The sequence below is a fragment of the Anolis sagrei genome, chromosome 6, assembly GCF_037176765.1.
Source record: "Anolis sagrei isolate rAnoSag1 chromosome 6, rAnoSag1.mat, whole genome shotgun sequence".
In the NCBI taxonomy this organism is placed as follows: Eukaryota; Metazoa; Chordata; class Lepidosauria; order Squamata; family Dactyloidae; genus Anolis; species Anolis sagrei.
This window is the reverse complement of record NC_090026.1, coordinates 130587298-130612988: the sequence shown is the minus strand read 5'-3', so window position 1 is coordinate 130612988 and position 25691 is coordinate 130587298. Positions and strand designations below refer to the sequence as shown.

At 47.5% G+C, this 25691-nt stretch overlaps 1 protein-coding gene across 1 annotated transcript in view; it reads left to right on the top strand.

The window, feature by feature from the left end:
* LOC132779710 (zinc finger protein 84-like) overlaps positions 1–24787 on the top strand; it is a 52463-nt gene extending 27676 nt beyond the window's left edge. Inside the window, exons 9-13 of the mRNA XM_067470579.1 lie at positions 3017–3406; positions 6975–7095; positions 7621–7734; positions 14998–15117; positions 21166–24787. Of these exons, the coding sequence (XP_067326680.1) occupies positions 3017–3406; positions 6975–7095; positions 7621–7734; positions 14998–15117; positions 21166–22079 (1659 nt within the window). The 3' untranslated portion in view covers positions 22080–24787. The remainder of the gene's footprint in view (positions 1–3016; positions 3407–6974; positions 7096–7620; positions 7735–14997; positions 15118–21165) is intronic.
* Positions 24788–25691: the final 904 nt, after the last annotated feature.

Below are 25691 nucleotides of genomic sequence, written 5' to 3'. Positions count from 1 at the left end.
CTTCCATAGAGCATGTGCAGAGTGCCATTTGGTACAGCATGTGCAGAGTGCACTTCTTTAGAGCATGCAAAATGCCCTTTCACTGAGCATGTGCAGAGTGTGCTTCCATAGAACATTGCAGAATGCCCTTTCATAGAGCATGTGCGGAGTGCCATTCGGTAGAGCATGTGCAGAGTGCGCTTCTTTAGAGCATTGCAGAATGCCCTTCCATTGAGCATGTGCAGAGTGTGCTTCCATAGCACATTGCAGAATGCCCTTCCATAGAGCATGTGCGGAGTGCCATTCGGTAGAGCATGTGCAGAGTGCGCTTCTTTAGAGCATTGCAGAATGCCCTTCCATTGAGCATGTGCAGAGTGTGCTTCCATAGCACATTGCAGAATGCCCTTCCATAGAGCATGTGCGGAGTGCCATTCGGTAGAGCATGTGCAGAGTGCGCTTCTTTAGAGCATTGCAGAATGCCCTTCCATTGAGCATGTGCAGAGTGCCCTTCCATAGAACATGTGCAGAGTGTGCTTCCATAGAACATTGCAGAATGCCCTTTCATAGAGCATGTGCGGAGTGCCATTCGGTAGAGCATGTGCAGAGTGCGCTTCTTTAGAGCATTGCAGAATGCCCTTCCATTGAGCATGTGCAGAGTGCCCTTCCATAGAACATGTGCAGAGTGTGTTTCCATAAAACATTGCAGAATGCCCTTCTATTGAGCATGTGCAGAGTGCTCTTCTGTAGAACACGTGCAGAGAGCTCCCCCTAGAGCATGTGCAGAATGCCCTTCCGTAAAGCATATGCAGAGTGTGCTTCCATCGAACATTGCAGAATGCCCTTCCATTGAGCATGTGCAGAGTGCTCTTCTGTAGAACACGTGTAGAGTGCGCTTCCATAGAATTGCAGAGTGCTCCCCTATAGAGCATGTGCAGAATTCTCTTCCATAGAGCATGTGCAGAGTGCTCTTCCATAGACCATTGCAGAGTGCGCTTCGATAGAACATGTGCAGAGTGCCCTTTCCGTAAAACATTGCACAATGCCCTTCCTCAGAGCATGTGCAGAGTGCTCTTCTCTAGGGTGTTCTTCCATAGAACCTTGCAGAGTGCACGTCTATAGAACATGTGCAGAGTGCCATTCAGTAGAGCATGTACAGAGTGTCCTTTAGAGCATTGCAGAATGCCCTTCCATTGAACATGTGCAGAGTGCTCTTCCATAGAACATGTGCAGTGTGCTTCCACAGACCATTGCAGAGTGCTCCCCTATAGAGCATGCGTACTCTGCTCTGTCGTAGAGCATGTGCAGAGTGCCCTTCCATAGAACATAGATTGACCTTCCACAGAGCATGTGCAGAGTGCACTTCTCTAGAGTATTCTCCCATACAACATGTGCAGAGTGCCATTCAGTAGAGCATGTGTGGAGTGTTCTTCTTTAGAGCATTGCAGAATGCCCTTCCACAGAGCATGTGCAGAGTGCCCTCCTGTAGACCATTGCAGAGTGTGCTTCCATAGAACACAGCAGAGTGCTCTCCTGTCGAGCATGTGTAGTGTGCTCTGCCGTAAAGCATGTGCAGAGTGCTCTTTCACAAAACATTGCAGAATGCTCTTCCATAGAGCATGTGCAGTGTGCTTCCAAAGAACATTGCAGAGTGCCCTTCTACAGAGCATGTGCAGAGTGCTCTTCTGTAGAGTATTCTTCCATTGAACCTTGCAGAGTGCGCTTCCATAGAAAGTTGCAAGAGTACACTTCTATAGAGCATGTGCAGAATGCCCTTCCATAGAGCCTGTGCAGAGTGCTCTTCCATAGACCATTGCAGTGTGCTTCTATAAAACATGTGCAGAGTGCCCTTCCATAGAACATTGCACAATGCCCTTCCTCAGAGCATGTGCAGAGTGCTCTTCCATAGACCTTTGCAGTGTGCTTCTATAAAACATGTGCAGAGTGCCCTTCCATAGAACATTGCACAATGCCCTTCCTCAGAGCATGTGCAGAGTGCTCTTCCATAGACCTTTGCAGTGTGCTTCTATAGAACATGTGCAGAGTGCCCTTCCATAGAACATTGCACAATGCCCTTCCTCAGAGCATGTGCAGAGTGCTCTTCTGTAGAGCATTCTTCCATCGAACATTGCAGAGTGTGCTTCCATAGAGCATGTGCAGAATGCCATTCAATAGAACATATGTGGAGTGTTCTTCTTTAGTGCATTGCAGAATGCCTTTCCATTGAGCATGTGCAGAGTGCTTTTCCATACATGTGCAGTGTGCTCCCATAGACGATTGCAGAGTGTGCTTCCATAGAACATAGGCAGAGTGCTCTTCTATAGAGCATCCTCTGCCGTAGAGCATGTGCAGAGTGCCATGCAGTAGAACATGTGCAGAGTGCTCTTTAGAGCATTGCAGAATGCCCTTCCATAGAACATGTGCAGTGTGCTTCCATAGAACATTGCAGAGTGCTATCCTGTAGAGCGTGTGCAGTGTGCTCTGCTGTAGAGCGTGTGCAGAGTGCTCTTTCGTATAACATTGCAGAATGCTCTTCTATAGAATATGTGCAGAGTGGTGTTCTGTACAACATTGCAGAGTGCCCTTCCATAGAGCATGTGCAGAGTGCTGTTCCATAGAACATTGCAGAGTGCCCTTCCATAGAGCATGTGCAGAGTGCTGTTCCATAGAACATTGCAGAGTGCCCTTCCATAGAGCATGTGCAGAGTGCTGTTCCATAGAACATTGCAGAGTGCCCTTCCATTGAGCATGCACAGTGCGCTCTTCTATAGAACATGTGCAGAGTGCCATTCTATAGAGCATGTGCAGAGTGCTCTTCTTTAGAGCATTGCCAAGTGCTCCCCTATAGAGCATGTGTAGTGTGGTTTTCCAAAGAGCACTAGCAGGGTACTTTTCCATAGAACATGTGCAGAGTGATCTTCCATAGAGCATGTGCAGAATGCCAGGTTGTGCTACAGCGAGTGAAGTGTGAGCATATTGTCTCTGATGCTGTTGGTTGGGCCATCCTGCCTTTGACCCCTGTCCCTTTTGTTGCTTGCAGGGCGTGGAGTGGCGCATGGGTCCCCTCCTCCGGCCGGCCCCCTGCTTCCGGCCCCGCTGCGGAGGGGAGGAAGGGGAGGAGGACGGGGGGCCGCCACCCCCCTCCTCGCTGTGGACGGTGGTGGGTGCGCTACAGGCGGTGGAGCGCAAGGTGGACCTGCAGGCGGGGCGGCTGCTGGGACTGGAGCGGAGGGCCGGCTCGGCCGAGAAGAGGCTCTCGGGCTCGGAGAAGGCCCTGGCCGAGTGCGGGCACCACCTGGCCGCTCTGCGCACCCTGGCCCAGGAGTACGTGCTGCTCCGGCGGCGCATGGAGAACATGGAGAACCTGCTCAAGAACCGGGACCTCTGGATCCTGCGCCTCCCGCCCGGCGCCAAGACCGCTGACCCCAAGGTGAGCCAGAACGACGACATCCCCACTTTCCTAGTTTTGGGACTGTTTGGGAGAAAATGCACTGTTGGATAGAAGTGCATTGGCCGGGAACGTATTGTGTGAAATACCGTTCTAATGGACATGTGATCACACACCTGCAGAATGATTAAGTGAATCATGATCATGTGACAGTCATGACAAAGGGTTTATTTATTTATTTATTTATTTATTGTAAAAGGCTTTCATGGCTGGAATCACTGGGTTGTTGTAGGTTTTTCGGGCTATATGGCCATGTTCTAGAGGCCTTTTCTCCTGACGTTTTGCCTACATCTATGACAAGCATCCTCAGAGGTAGTGAGGTCTGTTGGAACTAGGAAAAGGGGTTTAGGAAAAGGGTTTAGGAACTAGGAAAAGCCCTAAACGGTTCCGGCCCAAAATACCTTGCAGACCGCATCTCGGCCTACGAGCCCACGAGGGCCTTGAGATCATCCGGGGAGGCCCTTCTCTCGGTCCCGCCTGCCTCACAGGCACGTCTGGCGGGGACGAGGGAGCGGGCCTTCTCGGTGGTGGCTCCCCGGCTGTGGAACACTCTCCCGATTGAGGTTAGACAGGCGCCCTCCTTGATGGCCTTCCGTAGGGGCCTAAAAACATGGCTCTTTGAGCAGGCCTTCAACTAAGTATAGTTAATTGACACTGGAATGAATTAGGACTGCGATTTTTGGCTATGACCCCAGGACTTGACGAAGCGGATTTTTAGTATAAGTGTATGTTGTGCTGTATCTGTCCGTTTTGTATGTATAGACCCGCTGTACACTGTCTTCTTTGTGTTGTTCACCGCCCCGAGTCGCCTTCGGGCTGAGAGGGGCGGTCAATAAATGCAATAAATAAATAATAAATAAATAAATAAATAAAATTATATATCTGTGGAATGACCAGGGTGGGACAAAGGACTTTTGTCTGCTGGAGGTAGGTGTGAATGTTTCAACTGACCACCTTGATTAGCATATAATGGCTTGGAAGTGCCTGGGGGAATCTTTCTTTGAGAGGTGATTTGATGTGCCTGATTGTTTACTCTATTTATTTATTATTTACAGTATTTGTATTTCGTCCTTCTCACCCTGCAGGGGACTCGTGGCGGATCACGATGCACATATACATGGCAAACATTCATTGCCATAGATGCACAACATATATAGACAGACACACAGAGGCTATTGAACTTTCCAGCTTAGTAAGGATATGCTTGAATTCTTGCCACCGGGGGAGCTGTTGCTTCACTGTCCACTTGTGACACTGATGGAGTACTTCCTCATTCTTTTGCATGCTGCTGGAAATTTTTATGGCATCATAAATTAATTCAATTAGCCTCCCCGCATAAGCAGTACCTAAATTTCTTACTTGACAGATGCAACTGTCTTTTGGGCTGCAAAGGTTGACAGCAAGCTAGACAAATGGTTGGGGCTGGCTTTGAACTCATGTAGTGATTTTAATGCAGCCGATTCCCAACCAGTTGCGCCACAACCTGGTCATTGCGCCACAACCTGGGTTGCATTGTTCATTTGTCCCTGGCTGATGACAGGCCAGCGGGTGGGTATAAAAGAAGGCAGGAAAGGCTCCTTTTTTCTCTTGGCTGGATAGAAGTGCATTGGCCAGGAGCCTATTGTGTGAAATACCGTTCTAATGGACATGTGATAACACACCTGCAGAATGTTTGAGTCATGATCATGTGACAGTCATGACCAAGGGTTGCATTGTTCATTTGTCCCTTGTTGATGTGTTAGGGATTCCTCATCTTCAGAAGAGGAAGGGGAGCAGGAAAGTGTAGACTGGGGATGATGGGAATTGCAACCCCAACTGCGCTTTTGGCTCTGAGGTTAAGAGGAAAGGTTAAAGTATATTCTGCAGTCAGGTATTTATTTATTTGCTTTATTTCTATACCGCATTTTTCAGCCCTTGACAGGCGACTCAATGCGGTTTACATGGTACAATTATCAAACAGTGTCAGTGCAATTAAAACATAACAATGCAACAAACAGGATCAACAGCATCAATCCACAACAGTTAACAATCAAACAAGACAAATCAACAAAACAAACATAACATAACGCCTCAATTGAAATCAGATCCGTTCTCATAGTCCTTGTGCCGTTCCTATGTTCCATTTACCGTCTTCCTTGATTGGTTGCATTGCTTAACCAAACGCTTATTCATAAAGCCAGGTCTTAACCATTCTCCGAAACGTCAGCAGCGAAGGTGCTTGTCTGATGTCTGCCGGTAGGGCATTCCATAGCCGAGGGGGCCACCACTGAGAAGGCCCTGTCTCTCGTCCCCGCCAAGCGCGCCTGTGACGCAGGCGGGATCGAGAGCAGGGCCTCCCCAGACGATTTTAATGTTCTAGTCGGTTCATAGGTGGAGATGCGTTCGGAGAGGTAAGCGAGGCCAGAACCGTTTAGGGCTTTATAGGCTAAAGCCAGCACCTTGAATTGTGCCCTGTAGCGGATTGGCAGCCAGTGGAGCTGGCTCAGCAGAGGAGTGGTATGCTCCCTGAGTGCCGCTCCCGTTAGCAACCTGGCTGCCGAGCTCTGGACCATCTGAAGCTTCCGGGCAGTCTTCAAGGGCAACCCCACGTAGAGCGCGTTGCAGTAATCAATCCGGGATGTAACCAGAGCGTGGATTACCGTGGCCAAGTCAGACTTCCCAAGGTACGGGTGCAACTGGCGCACAAGTTTGAGTTGTGCAAATGCTCCCCTGGACACCGCCGAAACTTGGGGTTCCAAGCTTAGCGAAGAGTCCGGGATGACACCCAAGCTGCGAACCTGCGTCTTCAGGGGGAGTGTAACCCCGTCTAACACAGGCTGTAACCCTATACCCTGTTCGGCCTTACGACTGACCAGGAGGACCTCTGTCTTATCTGGATTCAGTTTCAATTTGTTCGCCCTCATCCAGTCCGACACAGCGGCCAAGCAGCGGTTCAGGACCTCGACAGCCTCCTTAGTAGTAGGTGGGAAGGAGTGACAGAGTTGGACGTCATCTGCGTACAGATAACACCGCACCCCTAAACTCCGGGGTTTCCTATCCTATCCACAAGCTTTGTACCTCAATGCAAACCCCATTCTCACTAAAGAGAAGCAATTGCAGCCTTCCAGGTTGCTGTATCACAACTCCCATCATCTCTATGGGGAATATGGGAGTTGTAGTCCAGAATCTGGAGGAGGGCCACATTAGATGACATTGTGGGAACGGATATGGCCTGCAGAATTCTGTGCTGCAGAATGAATGCCACTTGATACCACTTCAACTCAAGTCTATGAGGTCCTGGGAGTTGTAGTTTGGTGAGGCCTCAGCCTTCTCGGGCAGCGAAGGAGGAAAGACCTTGGGTGCATCTACACTGTAGAATTAACACAGTTTGGCAACGCTTGAGCATCCATGGCTCATGGAATGCTGGGAGTTGTAGTCTGACTTTCGGACGGAGAAGACAAAAGGCAGTCCCAGACTACAATTCCCATGATTCTATAGCTTTGAGTGTAGATGCCACCCTGTATGTGTGTATATGTTTACGGTTCCCAAGGTCTCTTTGCCTCGGTTCCAGGTGACGTTCGACGAGGTCTCGGTCTACTTCTCCAAGCCGGAATGGGACAAACTGGAGGAATGGCAAAGGGAGCTCTACAAGAACGTCATGAAGGGGAACTACGAATCTCTGGTCTCCATGGGTAAGCAGGACGAACCCGACCCAGTGAGTTAGAGTTTCCTTGCATTCGGGTTCAAATCCACTGGTTCTGAAACTTTGGTCATCCAAATGTTTGAGATCTCAGCTTCCATCAGTATCTGAAAGTCCCAGATATCTCGGCTTTGCTGTACAGGATGCTGGGATTTGTAGTTTGCCTGGAAATAGTCTTGCTAAGCTATATGGCCCAGGACATTCGGAAGTCTCAATATCTTGGAAGGAACACAGATTGGCTTTGCTATAGAGCAGGCGTGGGCAAACCTTGGCCTTCCAGGTGTTTTGGACTCCAACTCCCATCATTCCTAACAGCCTACCTCAGGCCCTTTCCTTTTGTCCCTCAGCCGCTTAAGCGGCTGAGGGGCAAAAGGAAGGGGCCTGAGGTAGGCTGTTAGGAATGATGGGAGTTGGAGTCCAAAACACCTGGAAGGCTAAGGTTTGCCCACACCTGCTATAGAGAATGCTGGGATTTGTGGTTTGATGCATGCAATGTCTCTCTCTGACTCGTTCCCAGATTACGCCATTGCCAAGCCAGAGCTGTTGTCACGCATCGAACGCGGGGAGGAGCCGTGTGTCGAGGATCGGGGTCCTACGGAGGAAGAAGAGGGCGCCAGGGAAGTCAGCACCGGTGAGTTTGGGGATGATGGGACCCTGAGTGAGGCACATCTACACTGGGGATATATGTGCGTGTGTGTATGTATATATGTATGGGGCTGGAGGTTTAGCACAGCTGGTAAATCACCAGCAGCTATAACATGTGTCAACCGAAAGGTTGCAAGTTCGAAGGTCCAGGTCAGCGTGAGCGGCCGACTGTCAGCCCTGCTCACTGTTTACCTAAGCAGTCAAAAACAGCTTTAGTTGTAATTAGAGAAATTAGGTACCGCTAAAAGCCGGGGAGGTGTTTTACAACACCATAAACAAAGAAGATCAGAAAATGCTTGGTGACCAATAGGAAGGAGGAAGTCCTAACAGCTCTTCGTTGTAGAGCAGCGGTTCTCAACCTGGGGGTCGCAGCCCCCAGGGGGGTCGCCTGGCCATTTCGGAGGGGTCACGAGGGCCCCTCCTTTGGCCCCGCTCCAAGGGCATGGGTCAGGCGAGGACTCCTTCGTGTGAGGCCTGGCCTCGCACAAAGCCCGCCTCACCTGCCGCGCACTCTCACCATCCGGCGAGGGCACGAGGCAGGTGAGGGGTCCTTGGTGTGAGGCCTGGCCTTGCGCAAAGCCCGCCTCGCCTGCCGCGCACTCTCACCATACGACGTGGGCACGAGGCGGGCGAGGGGTCCTCGGTGCGACCATCCCTGCGGTCTCCCCAAGTGGCGTGAATAACAACACGCATGGGGTGCGTGAAGGGCCCTCTGCCGCTCCCCCACACCATGCATGCAGGCCGGGGGGAGCACAGAGCATCATCCAAGATATTTCAACTTTAAAGTAAGTGCTTAACACTACTATATATCAATTGTTAAGTATAACAGATGATGGGATTTGTAATACCTTCAACAGCATCATCTGTTGTCCATACTCCCCCAAACCTCTCCAGTATTTTCTGTTAGTCATGGGAGTTTTAGTAAAAATGCATTGTTGGTGGAGTTCAAAATTTTCTTTGATTGTAGGTGAACTATAAATCTAAGCAGCTACAACTCCCAAATGACAAAATCAATCCCCCGCAACTCCACCAGTGCTCAACTTTGAGTATATTGAGTATTTGTGCCAAATTTGGTTCAGATCCAGGGTTGTTTGGGTTCAGAGTGCTCTCCAAATGTAGGTAAACTACATCTCCCCTAACTCACTTTCAATTCCTCCCAACCCGCTCCAGTATTTTCTGTTGATCATAGGGCCAAATTTGGTCCAGATCTGTCATTCATGGGGGTCTCGGCTGTGGAAGTCAGAGCTGAATTGGTCGAAGGTACTGCAAATACCATCATCTGTTGTCCATACTATCCCAAACATATTGTTTTTGTGATTAATCACTATGCATTGATTTTGTTCAATATATGACAATGAAATTTATGACATCCTGCATATCGGATATTTACGTGGCGATTCATAGCAGTAGCAAAATTTCAGTTATGAAATAGCAACAAAAATAATTTTATGGTTGGGGGTCACCATAACATGAGGAACGGTATTTAGGGGTCACGGCATTAGGAAGGTTGAGAAACACTGTTGTAGAGGATGGAGCGACAGCGCCCCCTGTGGCTGGGCTCACCTTCCAGGGCACTGAGTCGAAAACAACACACCTCCTTTCTGTTCTGTCTGTCTGTGTATTGTCTATACAAAGCGGCATTGAGTGTTTTCCGTGTATGTGTATTTTGATCCACCCTGAGTCCCCTTCGGGGTGAGAAGGGCGGAATATAAATAAGATATTATTATTATTATTATTATTATTATTACTACTACTACTATTATTATTGACACAAAGGCAGAGTATGTCACAGCAAACGAGATCTATATGCTGGATTTCGTATCACAAAATCACAAGTTGAACCCTTTCCAAGCATCTAGGACTGTGTGATGTATATGATGATGATGATGATGATGATTAGTTTGTGTGTGTATGGAGAGAGAGAGAGAGAGAGATGCAGCTATACTATAGAATGAATGCAGTTTGACCCCACTTGAACTGACAAGGCTCAATGCTAAGGAACCCTGAACTGACAAGGCTCAATGCTAAGGGCCCCCATAGAGGTCGTGGTGGGAAGGAGGAGATGCGGGAGAAGGAGACCTCGAATTCGGCCTGATTCGGAACGCTTTTCCAAATTAATCACTCCCAATAGGTCTCCTAAGGTAATTTGGTGTAACCAGGTGAGCGGGCCCTCTGGCTTGAAGGTGGTGTTGCTGAACGCCAGGTCTGTCAACGGGAAAACAACTTGGATTCAGGACTTAATCCTGGAGGAGCGGGCAGACCTGGCGTGCATCACGGAGACCTGGCTGGACGAGGCGGGGGGCGTAAACCTCTCCCAGCTTTGTCCTCCAGGTTTCTCCGTGCAACACCAACCAAGAGCCGGAGGACGGGGAGGCGGGGTCGCAGTGGTCTATAGAGATACCATTCATCTAACTAGGAGCCCCATCCCGCAGACCACAAATTTCGAATGCGTCCACCTGAGGGTGGGTGACCGGGACAGAATAGGGATTCTGTTAGTGTACCGTCCACCCCGCTGCACTACAGTCTCCCTACCTGAGCTAGCGGGGGTGGTCTCGAGCCTGGCGGTGGAGTCCCAACGGCTTCTTGTGCTGGGGGACTTCAACATCCACGCCGAGACAACCCTCACAGGTGCGGCTCAGGACTTCATGTCCGCCATGGCAACCATGGGGCTGTCCCAACAAATAACTGGCCCCACCCACTGTGCTGGACACACATTGGACTTGGTTTTCTGCCAGGGATGGGAGCAGGGTGGCGGTGTGGAGGAGTTGTCCATCTCTCCGTTGCCATGGACCGACCACTTCCTGGTTAGATTCAGGCTCACTGCGCCCCCTAACCTCTGCAAGGGTGGAGGACCCATTAAGATGGTCCGCCCCAGGAGGCTAATGGATCCGAATGGATTCCTGACGGCTCTTGGGGAGTTTCCCGCCACCGCGGTAGGCGACAATGTCGAGGCCTTGGTCGCTCTCTGGAATGGGGAGATGACCAGGGCTATTGACATGATCGCTCCGGAACGTCCCCTCTCAAGTAACCGAGCTAAACCAGCCCCTTGGTTCACCGAGGAGCTGGCAGCGATGAAGCGAAAGAAGAGGGTTCTAGAGAGTGTGTGGCGATCGGACCCAAGCGAGTCAAACCGAGCACGGTTTGTGTCCTTTCTGAGGGCATATGCCGCGGCAATAAAAGCCGCAAAGAAAACTTTCTTTGCGGCCACTATTGCGTCTGCAAAGAACCGTCCGGCGGAGTTGTTTCGGGTTGTCAGAGGTCTTTTAACTCCCCCCACTGGTGGGAGCCCTGACAACTTGACAACGCGCTGTGAAGCATTTGCTCGGTTCTTTGCAGACAAAGTCGCTTTGATCCGTTCTGGGCTGGACGCCACATTAGATGCAGTCTCTGTGGATGTGACACAAGCACCTGCTTGTCAGATTTTGTTGGATTCTTTTCAGTTTGTGAAACCCGAGGATGTGGACAAGGTACTTGGAGGAATGAGACCCACCACGTCCATCCTAGACCCCTGCCCATCCTGGCTTCTTAAGGAGGCCAGAGGGGGATTGGCCGAGTGGGTAACGGTGGTGGTTAATGCCTCCCTTCGGGAAGGCAAGATTCCAGCGAGCCTAAAACAGGCTGTTATAAAGCCGCTGTTGAAGAAACCATCACTTGACCCCACTAAATTGGACAACTTTCGGCCTGTTTCCAATCTTCCCTTTTTGGGCAAAGTCATGGAAAGCGTGGTGGCCTCACAACTCCAGGTATTCTTGAGAGACACGGATTATCTGGATCCGGCACAGTCTGGTTTCAGACCGGGACATGGTACTGAGACGGTCTTGGTCGCCTTAGTGGATGATCTGCGCCGGGAGCTAGACAGGGGGAGTGTGTCCCTGTTGGTGCTCCTGGACCTCTCAGCGGCCTTCGATACCGTCGACCACGGTATTCTTCTGGGGCGCCTTGCAGGGATGGGCCTTGGGGGCACTGCATTGCAGTGGCTCCGGTCATTCCTGGAGGGTCGTACCCAGAAGGTGTTACTGGGGGACTCCTGTTCAGCGCCACAGCCATTGACCTGTGGCGTTCCTCAGGGTTCCATCTTGTCCCCCTTGCTGTTTAACATCTACATGAAGCCGCTGGGTGAGATCATCCGGAGTTTCGGGGTGCGGTGTCACCTGTACGCAGATGACGTCCAACTCTGTCACTCCTTCCCACCTGCTACTAAGGAGGCCGTCGAAGTCCTGAACCGGTGCCTGGCCGCTGTAATGGTCTGGATGAGGGCCAACAAACTGAAATTAAATCCAGACAAGACAGAGGTACTCCTGGTCAGTCGCAAGGCCGAACAGGGTATAGGGTTACAGCCTGTGCTAGACGGGGTCGCACTCCCCTTGAAGGCACAGGTTCGCAGCTTGGGTGTGACCCTGGACTCATCGCTGAGCCTGGAGCCCCAGGTTTCAGCGGTGACCAGGGGAGCATTTGCACAGCTTCGGCTCGTGCGCCAGCTGCGCCCGTATCTTGGGAAGTCTGACTTGGCCACGGTGGTACACGCTTTGGTCACATCCCGCCTCGACTACTGCAACGCTCTCTACGTGGGGCTGCCCTTGAAGACGGTCCGGAAGCTACAGCTAGTCCAGCGCGCGGCAGCCATGTTATTAACGGGAGCTGGACGCAGAGAGCATACAACGCCCCTGCTGTCTCAGCTCCACTGGCTGCCGATCTGCTACCGGGCCCAATTTAAGGTGCTGGTGTTATCCTACAAAGCCCTAAACGGTTCCGGCCCAAAATACCTTGCAGACCGCATCTCGGCCTATGAGCCCACGAGGGCCTTGAGATCATCCGGGGAGGCCCTCCTCTCGGTCCCGCCTGCCTCACAGGCTCGTCTGGCGGGGACGAGAGAGCGGGCCTTCTCGGTGGTGGCCCCCCGGCTGTGGAACGCCCTCCCTGCTGAAGTTAGACAGGCGTCCTCACTGATGGCCTTTCGTAGGGGCCTGAAAACATGGCTCTTCGAGCAGGCCTTCGGCTGAGTGTTGAATGACAATGGAACGAACTAGGACTATGAATTTTTAGCTATGACCCCAGGACTTGGCGAAGCGGATTTTTAGTATAAGTAGATGTTGTGTTTGTCTGGTTTGTATCGTTATGTTTACTGTACACTGTCTTCTTGTTGTTGTTCACCGCCCCGAGTCGCCTCCGGGCTGAGAGGGGCGGTCAATAAATGCAATAAATAAATAAATAAATAAATAAATAAACCCTGGGAGTTGTAGTTTCCCAAGGTCTCTAGCCTCCCCTGTGCTTTGGAACGAAGGCAGTTTGATTCCACTTCATGCAACTCAGTCGTGGGAGTTGTAGTTCGCCGAGGCAGAGAAGGTTACATAGACCTTGTAGAACTACCATTCCCAGGGTTCCATAGCATTGAGCCGTGGAGGCATCGGTCATATCTAATTAACAACAACAACAACAACAATATTCTTAGAAATAACAACAACAACGATATGAGGATTTAAAGATCGAACTGCAAAGATTCTGGCACAAACCAGTCAAGGTGGTCCCAGTGGTGACTGGAACACTGGGTGCAGTGCCTAAAGACCTTGGCCTGCACTTAAAAACAATCGGCGCTGACAAAATTACCATCTGCCAGCTGTAGAAGGCCACCCTACTGGGATCTGCACACATTATTCGCTGATACAGCACACAGTCCTAGACACTTGGGAAGTGTCCAACGTGTGATCCAGTACAACAGTCAGCAGAGTGACCTTGTTTACTGTGTATGAATCTTGTTGTGTTTCAAATAATAATAATCGTCATCATAATCATCATGCTACTTGGAACCACTTGAACTTGCTCAGTGCATTGCAGCCATGGGAGTTGTAGTTTGGCGAGGTACAGAAGGCTAGATAGACCTTGTTGAACTATAATTCCCAGGGTTCCATAGCATTGAGTCAGGGAGGTTCAAGGTCACATCTAATAAATAACAACAATATTCTAATAATAATAATTATTATTAATAATAATAATACCACTGAACCACTTATTGATCAGTGCATTGGAACCATAGGAGTTGTAGTTTGGCAAGGCACCCAGCACTCTTTGCCAGAGGGGGCTCGAGGTTTCACAGAACTACAACTCCCACCATCTCATAGCATTGAGCCATCGCTTTTAAAGTGGTGTCAAACTGCATTTCATTCAGCAGTGTAGATTCACCCTCCAAAACCGTCATCTACCTGTCATAGCAGAGGACGCATCAACACCAGGCCTGGGCAAACCTCAGCCCTTCGGGTGTTTAAATGTCAGGTTTTAAATACATTTAAATAAAAATTAAACAACACGCTGGTTGGTTTTTTTTGCCAGATACTTTTTATTTCCAGCTGGTTTGCATTGCACGCTGTGGCGAGGGAGAGGGACTATTTCCTCTTTTAAAAACCACTTTGCTGTCTTATATTAGTTCAGTTTCTTCTTTTATATTGGCTGGGACTTTCTGTATGCTGTTAAACCTTTGTACTTTATATCACAGGCAATGAAACACTCTTGTGTATAACAAAGTAACACAGTTTATTTATAACTTCTGGCTCGAACGCTTGTGGTTACATTTGTGTTTTGTTGCAATCTTGAGGCTTACAGTCAGTATCATTTACTTGGTTGACTTTTCTGAATAAACTATCAATGTTTCACATTCACAAACATGTTACTTGCTTTACACACTCTTGGCTGAATTATATTCTGACCTAAGGCAACACTAGCCTTCTTTATGTTCCTTAAAACTCGAGCTCTATTTAACTAACTGCTTCTCTATATCAGAAGTCTTTAACACATCTTCATAACTGCTGATTTCTATCAGGCACTCAAAAACCAACTCTCCTCTTCACACACAGATTCCTAACTGACATTTTCAAACTCCCTCACTCTCTAACTGCCTCTTTCAGAACCTTGGCTCCGCCTCTTTGGAATGTTCAGCTCTGCTCTCCCCAACTGTCATTTTGGCCTAGCAGCCTTTTCAAATCCTGGGCCTACACTAATCTGCATATGACCAATCGGCTTCACATATGCAAATGAATCCTATCTCTGCTGTTGCTACCCTGTCTGTGCCTATTCTCCCCTATCTGCCATATGTAAACATAGAGCTATACACCAAAACTTTAACATAGAGTAGCAATTGCACTACACACGCTTTGCAAAGATTTTGTGTTATTGGGATGGGATGTCAGTATTTTAATTCTAAAAACAAGGGAGAAAGAATAAACCTGCACGCATTCTCCGCTTCCTTACGAATTGGCAGAATTCCCAGCAACTGTGAACGAAAACATGGTCACATTGATCCAAAGGGAAATTGTTCCTTCGATGGTGGAAAAGTGGGATGCGGCCGAAAGGAGAACCATGGCAGACAACAACAACCCCGGTAAGGTCTCCCTTCTCTTTCTGCAAATATTTGGGTGCATCCACACTGTAGAGTTAATGCAGTTTGACGTCACTTGAATTGCTATGGCTCCTTGCAAGGAGATCTTGGGAGTTGTAGTTTTGTAAGATCTTCAACCGTCTCTGCCCAAAAAGTCCTGCTGCACCCTAAATTCCTGCTGCTGCTGTTGTTATTTGATGCGCCCGGAGTTGCAGATATGTTATTATGTACGCTTAAGACCATATTATTATTTGATGCACCCTAAGTCTGCATTATTATGTACCTGAAATTATTATAATTCTATAATATATAATTCTATCATACTAATAATAACTCGATGCTATTATATAACTATTATTATATAATAGCATTGAGTTATTATTAGTATTAGTATTATTTGGAGCATAATAATAGGGTTTGGAGCATAATAATAGGGTTTGGAGCATAATATTTGGAGCATAATAATAGGGTGCGTCTAATAAAAATAATATGCCTATAGGGTATATAATAACATTGAGTTAGTATTATTATTATTATTATTTGGGAGCATAATAATATGAAGTCAGGGTGCATCTAATAAAAATAATATGCATATAAAGTATATAATAACATTGAGTTAGTATTAGTATTAGTATTGGGTTGTTGTAGGATTTTCGGGCTATATGGCCATGTTGTAGAGGCATTCTCTCCTGACGCTTCGCCTGCATCTATGGCAAGCATCCTCAGAGGTAGTGAGGTCTGTTGGAACTAGGAAAAGGGGTTTATATATCTGTGGAATGAACAGGGTGGGACAAAGGACTCTTGTCTGCTGGAGCTAGGTGTGAATGTTTCAACTGACCACCTTGATTAGCATATAATAGCCTGGAAGTGCATGGAGCAATCTTTTGTTGAGAGGTACTTAGTATTAGTATTATTTGGAGCACAATAATATGGAGTTAGGGTGCATCTAATAAAAATAATATGTATTTAGGGTATATAATAACATGGAGTTATTATTCGTATTATTATTATTTGGGAGCATAATAATACGGAGTTAGGGTGCATCTAATAAAAATATGCATATAGGATATATAATAACATGGAATTATTATTAGTATTAGTATTATTGGGTTGTTGTAGCTTTTTTCAGGCTATATGGCCATGTTCTGGAGGCATTCTCTCCTGACGTTTCGCCTGCATCTATGGCAAGCATCCTCAGAGGTTGGGAGGTCTGTTGGAACTAGGAAAAAGGGTTTATATCTCTGTGGAATGACCAGGGTGAGACAAAGGACTCTTGTCTGCTGGAGCTAGGTGGGAATGTTTCAACTGACCACCTTGATTAGCATTTGATGGCCTGGCAGTGCCTGGAGCAAACTTTTGTTGAGAGGTGATTAGATCTCTCTAGATTAGATGTCCTTGATTGTTTCCTCTCTGTTGTTTTGCTGTTGCAATTTTAGACTTTTTGTTTCCTTATTTCTTTTGTTGAGAGGTAATTAGTATTAGTATTATTTGGAGCATAATAATATGGAGTTAGGGTGCATTTAATAAAAATAATATGCATTTAGGGTATATAATAACATGGAGTTATTATTAGTATTAGTATTATTTGGAGCATAACAATATGGAGTTAGGGTGCCTCTAATAAAAACAATATGCATTTAGGGTATATAATAACATGGAGTTATTATTAGTATTTGTATCGGGTTGTTGTAGCTTTTTTCAGGCTATATGGCCATGTTCTGGAGGCATTCTCTCCTGACGTTTCGCCTGCATCTATGGCAAGCATCCTCAGAGGTAGTGAGGTCTGTTGGAACTAGGAAAATGGGTTTATATATCTGTGGAATGACCAGGGTGGGACAAAGGACTCTTGCCTGTTGGAGCTAGGTGTGAATGTTTCCACTGACCTCCTTGATTAGCATTTGATTGCCTGGCAGTGCCTGGAGCAAACTTTTGTTGAGAGGTGATTAGATGTCCTTGATTGTTTCCTCTCTGTTGTTTTGCTGTTGCAATTTTAGACTTTTTGTTTCCTTATATCTTTTGTTGAGAGGTAATTAGTATTAGTATTATTTGGAGTATAATAATATGGAGTTAGGGTGCATCTAATAAAAATAATATGCATATAGGGTATATAATAATATGGAGTTATTATTAGTATTAGTATTATTTGGAGCATAATAATATGGAGTTAGGGTGCCTCTAATAAAAACAATATGCATATAGGGTATATAATAACATGGATTATTATTAGTATTAGTATTATTGGGTTATTGTAGGGTTTTTTGGGCTATATGGCCATGTTCTAGAGGCATTCTCTCCTGACGTTTTGCCTGCATCTATGGCAAGCATCCTCAGAGGTAGTGAGGTCTGTTGGAATGACCAGGGTGGGACAAAGGACTCTTGCCTGCTGGAGCTAGGTGTGAATGTTTCAACTGAACACCTTGATTAGCATTTGATTGCCTGGCAGTGCCTGGAGCAATCTTTTGTTGAGAGGTACGGTGATTAGTATTAGTATTATTTGGAGCATAATAATATGAAGTTTAGGGTGCATCTAATAAAATAATATGCATTTAGGGTATATAATAACATGGAGTTATTATTAGTATTAGTATGATTTGGAGCATAATAATATGGAGTTAGGGTGCATCTAATAAAATAATATGCATTTAGGGTATATAATAACATGGAGTTATTATTAGTATTAGTATGATTTGGGAGCATAATAATATGGAGTTAGGGTGCATCTAATAAAAATAATATGTATTTAGGGTATATAATAACATTGAGTTATTATTAGTATTTGTATTGGGATGTTGTAGGTTTTTTCGGGGTATATGGCCATGTTCTGGAGTCATTCTCTCCTGACGTTTTGCCTGCATCTATGGCAAGCATCCTCAGAGGTAGTGAGGTCTGTTGGAATGACCAGGGTGGGAGCTAGGTGTGAATGTTTCAACTGAACACCTTGATTAGCATTCGATTGCCTGGCAGTGCCTGGAGCAATCTTTTGCTGAGAGGTAATTAGTATTAGTATTATTTGGAGCATAATAATATGAAGTTTAGGGTGCATCTAATAAAATAATATGCATATAGGGTATATAATATGGAGTTATTATTAGTATTAGTATTATTTGGAGCATAATAATATGGAGTTAGGGTGCAGCTAATAAAAATAATATGCATATAGGATATATATGTCCAAAGAACTTCTAACTGTGCTAAGACACAAAAGAGACATGCACAAGAAGTGGAAAAAGGGAGAAATCACCAAAGAAGAATTCAAACAAATACCCAACACCTGTAGGGAAAAGGTCCGCAAAGCTAAGGCAAAAAACGAGCTCAGACTTGCCAGGGACATTAAAAACAATAAAAAGGGCTTCTATTCTTATGTCAGTAGAAAAAGGAAAAACAAGGAGGCGATAGGACCTCTTCGAGGAGAAGATGGGGCAATGCAGACAGGGGATAGGGAAAAGGCAGAACTACTTAATGCCTTCTTTGCCTCGGTCTTCTCACAAAAAGAGAGTCTTCAACCTCAGCAAGATGGAGTGGATGAGGGATTGGAGGACATCCAACCCCAAATTGGGAAAGAAGTCGTCCAGGAATACCTGGCTGCTCTTAATGAGTTCAAGTCCCCAGGGCCAGATCAACTACACCCAAGAGTATTGAAGGAACTAGCGGAAGTCATTTCGGAACCATTGGCAACCATCTTTGAGAGTTCTTGGAGAACGGGAGAAGTTCCAGCAGATTGGAGGAGGGCCAATGTGGTCCCAATCTTCAAGAAGGGAAAAAAGGATGACCCAAACAACTACCGTCCGGTCAGCCTCACGTCGATACCGGGCAAGATTCTGGAAAAGATTGTTAAGGAAGTGGTCTGCAAACACTTAGAAACAAATGCAGTCATCGCTAATAGTCAACATGGATTTATCAAAAACAAGTCATGCCAGACTCATCTGATCTCTTTCTTCGATAGAGCTACAAGCTGGGTAGATGCAGGGAATGCCGTGGATGTAGCGTACCTGGATTTCAGTAAGGCCTTCTTTGACAAGGTCCCCCATGACCTTCTGGCAAGGAAACTAGTCCAATGTGGGCTAGGCAAAACTATGGTGAGGTGGATCTGTAATTGGTTAAGTGGACGAACACAGAGAGTGCTCACTAATGCTTCCTCTTCATCTTGGAAAGAAGTTACGAGCGGAGTGCCACAAGCAGGGTTCCGTCCTGGGCCCGGTCCTGTTCAACATCTTTATTAATGACTTAGATGAAGGGCTAGAAGGCATGATCATCAAGTTTGCAGACGACACCAAATTGGGAGGGATAGCCAATAGTCCAGAGGACAGGAGCAGAATTCAAAACGATCTTGACAGATTAGAGAGATGGGCCAAAACTAACAAAATGAAGTTCAACAGTGACAAATGCAAGATACTCCACTTTGGCAGAAAAAATGAGATGCAAAGATACAGAATGGGGGACAATGCCTGGCTCGAGAGCAGTACGTGTGAAAAAGATCTTGGAGTCCTCGTGGACAACAAGTTAAACATGAGCCAACAATGTGATGTGGCGGCAAAAAAAGCCAATGGGATTTTGGCCTGCATCAAGAGGAGCCTAGTGTCTAGATCTAAGGAAGTAATGCTACCCCTCTATTCTGCTTTGGTTAGACCACATCTGGAATATTTTGTCCAATTCTGGGCACCACAATTCAAGAGAGATATTGACAAGCTGGAAAGTGTCCAGAGGAGGGCGACTAAAATGATCAAGGGTCTGGAGAACAAGCCCTATGAGGAGCGGCTTAGGGAACTGGGCATGTTTAGCCTGAAGAAGAGAAGGCTGAGAGGAGACATGATAGCCATGTATAAATATGTGAGAGGAAGCCACAGGGAGGAGGGAGGGAGCTTGTTTTCTGCTTCCTTGGAGACTAGGACACGGAACAATGGCTTCAAACTACAAGAAAGGAGATTCCATCTGAACATGAGGAAGAACTTCCTGACTGTGAGAGCCGTTCAGCAGTGGAACTCTCTGCCCCGGAGTGTGGTGGAGGCTCCTTCTTTGGAAGCTTTTAAACAGGGGCTGGATGGCCATCTGTCAGGGGTGATTTGAATGCAATATTCCTGCTTCTTGGCAGAATGGGGTTGGACTGGATGGCCCATGAGGTCTCTTCCAACTCTTTGATTCTAGGATTCTATGATTCTATGATTCTATATTAACATGGAGTTATTATTAGTATTAGTATTATTATTTGGAGCACAATAATATAGAGTTAGGGTGCATCTAATAAAAATAATATGCATATAGGGTATATAATAACATGGATTATTATTAGTATTAGTATTATTTGGGAGCATAATAATATGGAATTCGGGTGCATCTAATAAAAATAATATGCATTTAGGGCAGTGGTTCTCAACCTGTGTGTCCCCAGATGTTTTGGCCTTCAACTCCCAGAAATCCAAACAGCTGGTAAACTGGCTGGGATTTCTGGGAGTTGTAGGCCAAAACACCTGGGGACCCACAGGTTGAGAACCACTGATTTAGGGTATATAATAATATTGAGTTATTATTAGTATTAGTATTGGGATGTTGTAGGTTTTTTTGGGCTATATGGTCATGTTCTAGAGGCATTCTCTCCTGATGTTTCGCCTGCATCTATGGCAAGCATCCTCAGAGGTAGTGACGTCTGTTGGAACTAGGAAAAAGGGTTTATATATCTGTGGAATGATGTCCAGGGTGGGACGAAGGACTCTTGTCTGTTGGAGCTAGGTGTGAATGTTTCAACTGACCACCTTGATTAGCATTTGATGGCCTGGCAGTGCCTGGAGCAATCTTTTGTTGAGAGGTAATTAGTATTAGTATTATTTGGAGCATAATAATATGAAGTTTAGGGTGCATCTAATAAAATAATATGCGTATAGGGTATATAATAACATGGAGTTATTATTAGTATTAGTATTATTTGGAGCATAATAATATTATAATTATTAGATGCACCCTGTCTACGTTATTGTAGATGAATAGGAAGTTCATATTCTTACTATCACCCCACTTTGGTCTCACTTTGGTCTCACTCCTTTCTATTTCCTGTTGCAGAGGACGCCCCTTTTTCCCGCTCGCCCCCGGAAGCGGATACGGAGACCGGAGACGTGGTGATTTATAGCGCACTGCCGGAGGAAGAGGAGGAGGAGGAGGGTGAGGACTCGGTTGCGGGTCCGTCGGCGGAGGAGGATTCCTCCCAACGGGGCCCCGACTTTGGCGACTTCACCACCATCATCGTCCAGGAAGGGGCCCTACCCGGCGAGGCCCCGTTCGTGTGCCCCGAGTGCGGGAAGAGCTTCCTTTACGAGGAGCAGCGGGCGCTCCACCGGCAGACTCACCCGAGAATCCCCGCCGAAGAGAGATCCATCCCGCCGGAGATCCTGCCGCCTACGCCGAAGGTGTACCCGTGCCCGGAGTGCGAGCGCTGCTTCCCGCACCCGTCGAGCCTCAGCAAGCACCGCCTCTGGCACTCCGGGGAGCGCCCGCACACCTGCGGCGAGTGCCAGAAAAGCTTCCGGCTGAAGATCAACCTCCACTTGCACCAGCGCAGCCACGCCGCTTCCTCGTCCGTCGCCAAAGCCGGGTCGTACATCTGCGGGGAGTGCGGCCGCGGCTTCAACCACCACTCCAACTTCCTGCGGCACCAGATGATCCACACGGGAGAGCGGCCCTACTCCTGCGGGGAGTGCGGGAAGACCTTCATCCGCAAGGAGCACCTGGCCACGCACCGCCGGCTCCACACCGGAGAGCGTCCCTACCGCTGCTCCTTGTGCCAGAAGAGCTTCACCCGGAAGCAGCACCTGGTCGGACACCAGCGCCTCCACGAGGCCGAAGGGCTTGTGCCGTGGGTCGGCAACGACCACAACAACCACGGAGAGGGACACCAACCCCACCATCGCCAGGTCAAGGATCACGGTCAGGGCAGCATGGTGGGGACCTCCCTCGGTCCAGAGAGGTACCCCACGTAAAGGAGGTCGGCCAGATCGGCACGGCATGGCCGGGACACAGACTGGCGTTTGGTTTGGAGGCGGATGAAACAACAGTGACCATTTTGGACTACGTGACCCAGCGTCCATCCGATTCGAAGGAAGGGGTTTCCCTATCAAGTTGGCTTTCCTCACCTTTGGAATGGGGATTCTGGGAGTTGCAGTGTCGGCAACAGGAGGACACGTTTGGCATCTTGGGCTAAGGAACCCCAAGGACAAGGTAACCATTTGTGTTTCAGACTGCACTTCCCATCATCCAGCTAACTGGGAATCCAAGAAAGGACCTATCACAATAAAGGCAGACCTTTGTGTTTCGGACTGCAGTTTCCATCATCCAGCTAACTCTGGGAATCCCAAGAAAGTCAGGACTTTGTGTTTCGGACCGCAGTTCCCATCATCCAGGTAATCGGGAATCCCAGAAAGGACAAATCCCAATAAAGGCAGGACTTTTTGTTTCGGACTGCAGTTCCCATCATCCAGCTAACTCTGGATCCCAATAAAGGCAGACCTTTGTGTTTCGGACTGCAGTTCCCATCATCCAGCTAACTCTGGATCCCAATAAAGGCAGACCTTTGTGTTTCGGACTGCAGTTCCCATCATCCAGCTAATTATGGGAATCCCAATAAAGGCAGGCCTTTGTGTTTTGGACTGCAGTTCCCATCATCCAGCTACCACTGGTAATCCCAATAAAGGCAGGACTTAGCGTTTCAGACTGCACTTCCCATCATCCAGCTAACTCTGGGAATCCTAATAAAGGCAGGACTTTGTGATTTGGACTGCACTTCCCATCATCCAGCTAACTCTGGGAATCCTAATAAAGGCAGGACTTTGTGTTTTGGACTGCACTTCCCATCATCCAGGTATCTGGAAATCCAAGAAAGGACTTACCCCAATAAAGGCAGGCCTTGTGTTTTGGACTGCACTTCCTATCATCCAGCTAACTCTGGGGATCCCAATAAAGGCAGGACTTTGCGTTTCGGACAGCAGTTCCCATCATCCCGCTAACTGTGGATCCCAATAAAGGCAGACCTTTGTGTTTCGGGCAGCAGTTCCCATCATTCAGCTAACTCTGGGGATCCCAATAAAGGCAGGAATGTGTGTTTTGGACTGCACTTCCCATCATCCAGCTAACTCTGGGAATCCTAATAAAGGCAGGACTTTGTGTTTTGGACTGCAATTCCCATCATCCAGCTAACTCTAGGGATCCCAATAAAGGCAGGACTTTGTGTTTTGGACTGCACTTCCCATCATCCACCTAACTGGAAATCCAAGAAAGGACTTATCCCAATAAAGGCAGGCCTTGTGTTTTGGACTGCACTTCCTATCATCCAGCTAACTGGGAATCCCAATAAAGGCAGGACTTTGTGTTTCGGACTGCAGTTCCCATCATCCAGCTAACTGGGAATCCAAGAAAGGACCTATCTCAATAAAGGCAGACCTTTGTGTTTCGGACTGCACTTCCCATCATCCAGCTAACTCTGAGAATCCCAATAAAGGCTGACCTTTGTGTTTTTTGACTGCACTTCCCATCATCCAGCTCATTCTGGGAATCCCAATAAAGGCAGGAATGTGTGTTTCGGACTGCACTTCCCATCATCCAGCTAACTGGGAATCCAAGAAAAGACCTATCCCAATAAAGGCAGACCTTTGTGTTTTGGATTGCAGATCCCATCATCCAGGTAACTGAGAATCCCAGAAAGGACAAATCCCAATAAAGGCAGACCTTTGTGTTTCGGACTGCCATACCCATCATCCAGCTAACTGGGAATCCAAGAAGGGACCTATCCCAATAAAGGCAGACCTTTGTGTTTTGGATTGCACATCCCAGCATCCCATTAACTCTGGGGATCCCAGAAATATCCCATCCCGATAAAAGCATACCCTTGTGTTTTGGACCACACTTCCCATCATCCAGCTAACTGGGAATCCCAGAAAGGACCTATCTCAATCAGGGCAGACTTTTGTGTTTTGAGCTGCATTTCCCAGCATCCCATTTTGTTCTGGGACTCCAAGGGAGGTGCTTCTGCATCGAGGCAACTCTGTTGTCTTTCCCATCAGGGCTCTGTTTGGACTACACATCCCACACTTCCCAGCATCCACCTAACTGTGGGAATCCTAGAAAGGTGTTTCCATGTCAAGGCAACCCCTTTGGGTATCTTTCCCATAAATGCCTAGATGTTTTTTGAACTACATATCCCAGCATCCATCTCATTCTGGCCATTCAAGGAAAGGAAGGATCTCATTTGGGTTTGGGACTACATGTCCCAGCATCCAGATAACTCTGGGAATCCAAAGAAAGGAGCTTCCCTGTCGAGGCAACCATCTTCGGGTCTTTTATGGATGTAAGGAGGTTTCAGAGTCAGTCTGGCCATCTGTTGGGAGGGTTTTGATGGTGCCTTCCTGCCTAGTTAGAAGGGGGCTGGACTGGATGGCCTTTGGGGGTCCCTCCCAACTCTAGGATTCTATGAAGTCAGTGCAATGGCAGCAGCCTCTCGGTGTCGGACTACACATCCCAGCATCCTGCTGATTCCGATTAATTATCCCACGAATAACGACTCCTCTATCAAGCCAGTCTTTGCTGGAGATCCACTTTTGTGACTTCTCTGTATGTTTACTGAAAACACGGTTTATATATACGTATATTTTTATCTGTGTGTGTTATCTCCGAATGGTAAAAGTGTCGGGACTTCCTTGTCGGTGTTTTTCTTATTTACGCTGGAGAGTTGATGCACTTTGATACCACTTCAACCGCCCTGACACAAATCTACAAATCCCCAAACCACATAGCCTTCAGCCAAGTTAATATGGGTTGTTGTAGGTTTTTTCGGACTATATGGCCATGTTCTAGAGGCATTCTCTCCTGACGTTTCGCCTGCATCTATGGCAAGCATCCTCAGAGATAGTGAGGTCTGTTATTTATTTATTTTATTTATTTTTTGCATTTATTGACCGCCACTCTCAGCCCTAGGGCGACTCGTGGCGGTGAACAGCAACATAGAAAGACAGTGTACAGTAAATCACAACAATACAAACCAGACTACTACAACATAACATATACTTATGCTAAAAATCCGCTTCGTCAAAAACCTGGGGTCATAGTCGATTTCATAGTCCTAGTCCATTCCAGTGTCGTTCCAAGATATTCAGTTGAAGGCCTGCTCGAAGAGCCATGTTTTCAGGCCCCTACGAAAGGCCATCAAGGAGGGCGCCTGTCTAACTTCAGTAGGGAGGGTGTTCCACAGCCGGGGGGCCACCACCGAGAAGGCCCGCTCCCTCGTCCCCGCCAGGCGTGCCTGTGAGGCAGGCGGGACCGAGAGAAGGGCCTCCCCGGATGATCTCAAGGTCCTCGTGGGCTCATAGGCCGAGATGCGGTCTGCAAGGTATTTTGGGCCGGAACCGTTTAGGGCTTTGTAGGATAACACCAGCACCTTAAATTGGGCCCGGTAGCAGATCGGCAGCCAATGGAGCTGGAACAGCAAGGGCGTTGTATGCTCCCTGCGTCCTGCTCCTGTTAACAACATGGCTGCCGCGCGTTGGACTAGCTGAAGCTTCCGGGCCGTCTTCAAGGGCAGCCCCACGTAGAGAGCGTTGCAG